This window comes from Gymnoscopelus braueri (assembly GCF_963280865.1).
Source record: "Gymnoscopelus braueri genome assembly, chromosome: 16".
Lineage (NCBI taxonomy): Eukaryota > Metazoa > Chordata > Actinopteri > Myctophiformes > Myctophidae > Gymnoscopelus > Gymnoscopelus braueri.
The window spans coordinates 22,044,812-22,053,801 of record NC_137616.1 but is presented as its reverse complement, the minus strand read 5'-3'; the positions used below and the strand labels follow the sequence as shown (position 1 = coordinate 22,053,801).

At 43.9% G+C, this 8,990-nt stretch overlaps 1 protein-coding gene across 1 annotated transcript in view; it reads right to left on the bottom strand.

Annotated features, from left to right (window-relative positions):
- Positions 1-293: 293 nt before the first annotated feature.
- Positions 294-8,990, bottom strand: part of LOC308103572 (steroid hormone receptor ERR2-like) — a gene marked incomplete at its 3' end in the record, with an annotated part of 44,488 nt that continues 35,791 nt past the window's right edge. The window contains exons 6-7 of the mRNA XM_080453615.1: positions 3,833-4,102; positions 294-538 (exon numbers count right to left, since the gene is read on the bottom strand). Of these exons, the coding sequence (XP_080309741.1) occupies positions 294-538; positions 3,833-4,102 (515 nt within the window). The remainder of the gene's footprint in view (positions 539-3,832; positions 4,103-8,990) is intronic.

The window sequence follows — 8,990 nt, the reverse complement described above, 5'->3', positions numbered from 1 at the left end:
GTTGCCTGATTTCTGTACACAGCATGTCTATATACAATATCATGATCCCACATCAATCAGGCCAACATTTACTTCTCTTTTAAAATAAATGCATCATCGTCCCTTTCCTTTTCATGTTTGCCACCATTTAAAGGTGACCAAAAAAAGAAGAAGAAGAAAACAAAAAATTATCAGTCTCATCCTTTGCATGTTTTATCCTTTCACTGTCAGTTGGCGCACCAGTGTATTCTTTACAGGCCATCTGCAGCCTCGATCGGGTGATACAACTGTCTGTCAAACGTCTCGCCCAATCATCAAGCCTTGGCCTCCAACATCTCCAGGAATAGTTTGTGCATGGGGACTTTGCCCTGCATCTTGATGCTGTAGAAGTGCTGGACAGCCTTGGCGGCGGTCTGACGGAGCAAGGGTAGGGTCATGAGCAGCTTGCCTGCCCGCCGAGGGTCCTCTGGATGCTGGTTGCCCTCAAAGTCCTGCAGAGCCTCGTGGAGAGAATCCTGGAGCCTTTGCACCGCCTCAATGTCTTCTATGTGCATGGAGTCTGATAAAAGGGAAGGTAAAGGGACAGGGAAATAAGATAGAAGAAGGAAGAAGAAAGAAAGAAAGAAAGAAAGAAAGAAAGAAAGAAAGAAAGAAAGAAAGAAAGAAAGAAAGAAAGAAAGAAAGAAAGAAATTAGCCCGAGACACCACAACAATTCAACAATATTCACTTCTCTACTGTTTTGTAGAACACAGTTTAGAGATTAAATAAATTCATATAGCTTTCATGCTTAAAATTAGATATGAAAATCATAACACCATTTTCTGGCGCGCTACACCGTGACAAAGAAGAGGCCTGTAGCTACAGAAGAAAAAAAAGGAAAGAAAAACAACAACTTGGTGTTTTGCAACGATATTGACTTGTTTGAAATTCTGCAGCATCTCTTCGCAAACATCCAATTTTGGAGAAAGGCTCTCTCTCCCGCTCGTGGTTAATGACTGGCCTTAAATAAATGCCTATGTATGGCCAAGACTCTAGGGAGAGAGTGGGGGAGAGAGAGTGTGGTGGTGGTGGTGGTGGCGGTGGTGGGGGGGGTGGGGGGGTACTGTAGGCTGTATAAATATACAGTGGCACAGGGAAAAGATTCATTTCTTTCGGTATCATGGACCACATACATCCCCCTGCTAATGAATTCAGATGGCTGCATTACTAGGATATCGTTCAGCTGAACGATGGCGGCAGATGGCCTTAATTTCCATAAGAAAGAGCAGTTGGCCCCCTTATGTATAGGCTCTAAAATAAAACCAGTTGAGACTTATTAAAAAACTGCTCTCCATGTATAAGTCTACAAGTTGGAGGGGGAAAAAAAAGAAGAATATGTGCCTGCCCTCCAAAGGACAGGCTGAGTGAGAATGTCATAATGGACAAGATTCTTGGCTTCCTTTCAGCCAGTTCAATCAGGCAGTCTGTCAGCGAGCACAGCGAAGTCATTCCCTTTTAAGACTCTAAATTTGAATTCCTACATCGTTTTCCGCCTTCCACTAATTGCTACAGGTACAACCGGAAATACGCTGGCTGTTTTGACTCACCCAGTCACGAACATTCAGATTACAAAATGCTAAAACAGACTTGAGGTGGTTAACAGAATTAAATCAGCCGCACCGCCACCATTTGTCTCAAAAGTTGTGGAGCGAAGTATGGACGTGTAAATGAGCCAGAAAAAAGGAAAGTACAAGGCTAATTATGTTCCTAACTGACTGATTAAGTCTCTTTTACCAGTCGCCTTCTGTGTAAATTGCGTTTCTATCTTGGGAAATTAAGTAGGCTATGTGGACCGCACATGTGTTCCAGCAGCACTCTTCATTTGAAACCTTTGTGTTAATACTGATCAGATCCCCATTCGCCTGCGTGATGGGTGTGTGTGTGTGTGTGTGTGTGTGTGTGTGTGTGTGTGTGTGTGGGTGTGCATATGAGAGAGAGAGAGAGAGAGAGAGAGAGAGAGAGAGAGAGAGAGAGAGAGAGAGAGAGAGAGAGAGAGAGAGAGAACAAGGGAATACGTTCTTGTGTGTGTGAGAGTGAATGTATATGCAAGGGACTGTGAACATTCTGGTGCGTGTGTGTGCGTGCGTGTGTGTGTGTGTGTGTGTGTGTGTGTGTGTGTGTGTGTGTGTGTGTGTGTGTGTGTGTGTGTGTGTGTGTGTGTGTGTGTGTGTGTGTGTGTGTGTGTGTGTGTGTGTGTGTGTGTGTGTGTGTGTGAGAGAGAGTGAGAGACTGTGTGAGTGTGTGAGTGGGTTCTGTGGGTGTGTTAAGGAAGGTTAGGGGCGGAATGCAAAACTAACTTTGAAGAAACAATTTCCATGTAATCCGTCAGCAGCCTGGCGTCAATCCCGTCGATACTCCGCTAATTACAAAATCAATGGCCATGAATTTCCACAGCTGTCACACCCACAGGACCCCCGGAGCCCAGGCTCTGAGAGACACTGTTCAAACGAGCCGAAGCTGCCCTCTCGCCCTCCCTGAGCCCAACGCCCGGCTTGTCCCTTCCTCTCTCACACGTCTCCCTTACCTTTCCAAACACTTCTGTGTCTTTCTAGCCCCCCACCCCCTCCTGCCCAAAACTGCACCCCCCCAAACCCACATTTCTCCCCTCCCTTTCTCCTCCTCTCCTCTCCCTGTCCCACTCACCCATGGAGAGTTTGTCATCTGAAGACTAAAGCACTGCACTCAGCATTTTTCTTTTTTTTTTCCAGTCAGGCAGGAGAAAAGACTCCTAACAGGCATTGATTAGTAAGGGGGAGGGAGGAGGCGGGATTGGGGGGGGGGGGGGGGGTAGGGGGCCGGCCCTCATGAAAAGCAAACTGTCGATACGGGCGCAGCATCTTCACATCGGAACAAACGAGGCCCGTCGCTCCCCAACGCTCATTCCACTCCACTTAACACATTTTATTGACAGCCCCTGTTTTCCTAATGAAATGCTAAATATATCTCCCCCTGGCTGCGGCTGCGCTGGCAGCCACTGTTATGGAGATGGGAGAGAGAACGAGAGCGCAATGTGACAGTCACACACATACGCACAATCACACACCACACACACAAACACACATATGCACGCATGCATGCACGCGCACACACACACACACACACACACACACACACACACACACACACACACACACACACCCACACACACACACTCACAAACACACATTAAAATATAGATACATAGGCCTTACACACACTTGCGTGCTCACACAGGGTGGGGGGGTGGGGTGGCGGTGTTTAATTAAATAGCCATGTTCCTGACCTTTCTGTCCCCTCTTATCGCCTAGCCGTCACCGTGATGCCCGTGATTGGCTCGGGAGATACACAATCAGTTGACAATTTTTTGTTTTATTTCTTTGTTTGTTTTAATTACATGTCAAGATTCCAGATTTATTAGAGATATGCCATAGAGATGTTCTTCCCTGTCAAGGTGCAGGGTGACTTCCCTCTTGGAGAATGAAATAAATGGCCAAATGATGAAAAATGATGAGAAATCCTTGTTTTGGTCACAGTAAATAAACATAAATTATTTGGTGCATTTTTGGATGAACTATACTTACAAGTATTGGCTTTTTTTTAAGGATTTATTTAAAAAAAAAGAAAAAAAAGTATTTATTTATATATAAATGAATATAAGCTTAATTTCATTTGTTCAAGTTCAACTGTCCTTACGAATGCTCAATTACCCCCTATATTTTGAGCGACCTTCATGGTCTGTTGGTGTGAGTGTACTGTTGCATGCATGCATGCCTGTGTGTGTGTGTGTGTGCGCATGTGCTGCGTGGTGAACATAATATCATCAAACGATCTTACCTGAGTTGGCGAGGGCGATGGCTTTGAGTGTGACAAACTCCTCCTTCTCCATGCGGAGCTTCTTGTAGCGTCGGACCAGTGGCAGGATGGCGACGTGCAGGTCCAGCAGGCCGGACAGCCTGGCCTGTTCCTCATCCACCACGTAGTCCTCTGCGTACACCATTTCCTCGTCACAGGGCAGCGAGCGGAACACGATGCTCAGCACCAGGATTTCCATCCAGGCACTCTGCAGTAGACTCATCTGATCTGCCAGCGAGAGAGTGGAAAAACCTGGGGAAAATAAAGTGGATAGAAAGATATTTTACTCCATTTAACCACTTAGACCGTCTGTACTTAGTAAAACGGACTTGAGTTGGCACTGTACTTGGTCCGATCTTTTTGCCCACTAAATCGCTTTGCCGAAAATATCTGATCTACAAGCTTGTAGATCTTCTATTTTCGGGTCAAGTGGTTAACTGGGGGTGAGCACTTGTATAATAGCACTTGTCCTTATGTACAGTAGTATGATCCATGAATGTACCCTAAATGTTTGCGTGTGTGGCCCGTACAGCTGGCGTTGCGGTCCGGGAACCTAGGCTGCTAATGCCTGACAGCGTGTCGCGGGTTCGAATCCCGATCCCAACGACCTTTGCTGCGTGTCACTCCCCATCTCTCTCTCCCCATTTCCAGTCAGTCTACTGTATATCTATCAATAAAGGCAAAAACATCTATTTTTTTTTGTGTCTGCGGCTTATCTCACAAACCACTAAACTAATCAGCATCAAATGTCTTGTGCTCGCTGCCTGCAGGCCAATGAAGTCAATCCCTGAATATTTTCAACCGTCAACGCAAACGTTTATGGGGTGAATTTATAATATCAGATGTACTGTCCCTCCGGGCTATGGCCAATCAGGAGCCATACTTGGAAGCCAGTATGCATGTCCCCAACTCCTTGAGCAAGGCTGACGTCATATTGATAATGTCATGCAGTTGTTCACAAAAAGCACACCTAGTAAATTACTAAATACAAGACAGGTCTAATAATGGCATCTTTTGAGGCACTACACTGTTCTCTCTTCATTCTATTCATGTTATTATTTACCTGTTTATTGCAAGTTGCTCTGGATAAGAGCGTCTGCTAAATACTTAAATTGTAAATGGTAAATAGCATGGCTTCCCTGTGCAATCTGTAGAGATGGCTCATTCTGTCAAACGGGGTGGGGAACTACAATAGCAATCATACAGTGCAAAGAAAAACACACCCACTAAAGCCCTGTTTGAAACAGGGGACGACTGGCGTACGGGGTGACTTAAGGCGGTGGTTCTCAAACATTTTCATGTCAAGGACCCCCAAAATCATATATATTTGGCCTCGGACCCCCATCTCAAAATATGTTGTGCCAGGTTAGAAGATTTGTGTTAAACAATGCAAAATTATTCAAAATGTTCCAAACATTGTTGAGATTCTTCAATTCATTTTTTAAATAGCAGATCTACAAGCTCATAGAATGGCACGAAGTGACGCGCTATGAGCTTGTAGATCTGCTATTTTTGAATTGCCAAAGTACAAAATATGGTTAAAGTGGTTGAAATTATGTATTAATTAATTTTGGATTCCCTCAAGGACCCCTGGGGGTCCCCGGACCCCACTTTGAGAAGAGTTAAATTAACACTGAGATTTTTACAGTGTAGATTGGGTTTCCCAAAGATATTAAAAAAGTTCAATTTGTACACTCTCAGAGTTACAGACCAGTAAGGGACCACTTGGACCCCCTGGTCGGCTCCGGACCAGACGTTGAGAAACAGTGGCTTGAGGGAGTGACATAAATCAGCTGAGGGTTAAAGCCTTTGAAACATGACTCCAGGCTCTGCTTCAAGCTCTCCTTGTCAACAGTCAGTGCTCTCCTGCTATCCACATACACATGGGTTTCATGTTTTGGGTTTATCAGTAAGTTGACTCAGGGATTTTCAACCCTTTTCATTTCAAGGACCCTCAGTTTGATAGACCATGGACCCCCAGAGTAGATTGGGGTCCCTCTCTGGGATGTTTATTTAACTCTGAGAGTGTACATATCGATTCCATTATGTGTACACTCTCAAGAGTTACAGACCCGTATAAGGGTCCATTTGGGCCCCCGGTGGTCCTCTGACCCGACATTAAGAACCAGTGTGTTCATTTATGGGGAAATCATCATTTCATTACAGATGGGATTCATGAAGCAATTTTGAGAAGAAAAAAAAATAATCAGGGGGATTTTTTAGAAAATAATTTACATATTTTCAACCATGTACTGACAAAGAAACAAATGAAGGCGTTTGTTAGGAAAATAACCAACAGGTGTCACTGGCCACCTCATACAGACATTATGAGGTGTTGACCGTAAACTTTGAAAAGTGTAACTGTCTGTATATAAAAGCCATTTAAATGCAGAGATTCTTCTGCCTATAGTATTGTTGAATATTTCCCCAACTCCGACAAACAATACCTTTATGGAGAGAGGTCATCCCGTCAATTCCACTCACCCTCACCCACGCCACGTCAAACAGACAGACAGCTGAAAGGACTTCAACCACCACAATGCCTTTCACCCCTCGATAGATGAATAGAAAGGTGATTGGGCTATTGACCGGGACCTTGAAGGCACCAGTCGTTTCCCTTAACGCCTGATTTATAGTTAGTTGCACGCCGGTATCGCGCACCAAAAATAGCTGATCTACAAGTTCACAACGCTTTGCTGCGCGGCGCGTTCTGAGCTTGCAGATTGGCTATTTTCGGTGCGCGACACCCGTGCGCGACTAAGTATAAATCAGGCATTCAAATCTGAGGTTGCATGGACGGGACAGGGGCCTGGTAATAAGAGAGCCCCCCCAACGGCTGTTATCAAGCAAACGAAAGAAAACGAGAGGGAGTGAGTGAATGAGAGAGAGAGAGAGAGAGAAAAAGAGTGCTAGGGGTGTCATTGATTAGTAGATTGTAATCAGCCCACCAAATGCGAAAGGGGGGATCGATCTAAGCGTCAGATCTGACAAACAGACAGTTGATGGAGGACATCCGGTACATGTTTAGTAGGGGGATGGGAAAGCTATCGGGGCCACACGACAACACAGTACAGTATCACACATTGGAAATGCATATACATTTTATTCTGTGTCGCTATGCGAAGACATTTTGGGAGTGGTGAAATAAATGTAAATATCTGGAAACATTATGACCAAAGAAATGTTCAACAACTGTATCTGTCACAAACTTCAACCATCTCCTTTTGTTTTCCTTCATTCAATTTCCTGAAGTGATAGAGTGACTTCCTGGCAGTGGTGGAAATTAACTAAGTACATCTACTCTTTACAAGTACTGTACTTAATTTTGAGGTATTTATATTATTATTATTATTTTTGCGCTTTTATTACTTTGCGCTTCTACTACACTACAATTAACTGACAGCTTTAGTTACTGGTTACTAGTTACTTTGTAGATTTTGATTACAGGGCTTTTTACTTGTAACAGAGTATTTCTACATTGTGATTTTTCTATTTTTACTCAAGTAAAACGTGTGAGTACATCTTCCACCACTGCTCCCTGGCTCCCTGGGGGCTGCCAGTGCCTCAGGTACAGCGCCTGGAGGAGGCCGAGTTAAGTGTGAGTGTGGAGGGTGATTCTCCCTGATGAAATATCAATATTTCACCGCAGTGATTTCCTGCCGTTTGACCAAACATGACACAATATCGAGCAAACAGTGCAGAATGCCTATATCTCTGTCTCCGGTTCTCTTTTGCTTGAGGTGACAAAATAAAAGAAGAAAAAAAAGCAGGGAAAAAAAGGGAGCAGAAATCTTTCAGGTCTTCCTCTGCACCCAAAGGAAATTAAAGGAATTAGCAGAGCGTCTTTTCATGAGCCTGAAACACTGAATGTGGATGAACATAATTTCTGCAGCACATTAAGTGAACGGTGTATTGTAAGGAACGTGCAATTTGATCATACATAGATATTATAGGAGATATGATATCAACGCTTAATGTAAACTGTGTTTTTTTTAATTGATGGCAGTGATTATCTTAACCAATAAAGCCCTGTTTTATACTTCGACTAATCAAAATCAAAATAATCGATCTACAAGCTCACGACGTGACAAGATCTGCTATTTTCGAACATTTATTTTGAATAGATTTAGAAATGTTTGGCGATGCCAGGGTGAATGTGGTTAAGCTGCAAACAGAGGAAAATAACAAATAACAAAATGGTCTCCAGAAAGGCAGCAGTATTAGCAGGTAAATAATTCGACCACTATTCAGCACAATGGAGTGACTGAGTGGTCGGCAGTGAAGCTTGAAGCTGTCATTGAGAGGCCCGGTCTAAAACAGACAGCAGTTCACTCTCTATTCATTTAATATCATTACAGGCCTCCTAAGAGCCCTAATGGGCCTAATAAAAAGACAGAGGTAATAATGAGACTAGAGGGCCTTGTACGAGAGGGAGGGGAGGGGGAGGGGGGAGAGCCTGGGGAGCCGGGGAACAAGGAAGAGAGTACATGAGAGCGATACAGAGGTAGAGTGAGGGTGTGTGTGTGTGTGTGTGTGTGTGTGTGTGTGTGTGTGTGTGTGCGCGTGTGCGTGTGCGTGCGTGCGTGTGAGAGAGAGAATGAGTGACAGAAGCAAAGCAGGAGAGAAAGGAGAGAGGGAATCCAAGAGGAAGCGAGCCATGCGCAGAACATAAAACATCAGAGGGCGCTGATTGCCGCGGCCCAACGTGTAGATGTGGGTGGTGTGCAGTGGTGGAGGTACTCTGATTTTACTTTCGTATCAATACTACAATGTAGAGAGTACGCTCTGTTACAACTGAAAGGCCTGTATTAAAAATTGTACTTGAGTACAAATGTATTGGCAAAATATACTTAAAGTACCAAAAGTAAAAGTACTTTAAAAAAAAAAAAGAGTATTTTTTAAATGTGAAAAAAATATAAATAAAATGTGCAAATCTTTGAATATATAATATTTGTTAAAGCAAACATTTGTAACTCAAATCTTAGCTTCTGGGGGGTCCCTGGAACAAAATATTTTGAGATGGGGGTCGGCGGCCAAATACATACAATTTTGGGGGTCCTCGACATGAAATAGTTTGAGAACCACTGATAGGATTTAGAGGACGCTTGTAGAATGGGCCCCAGGTCTTAAAGGGTTAATT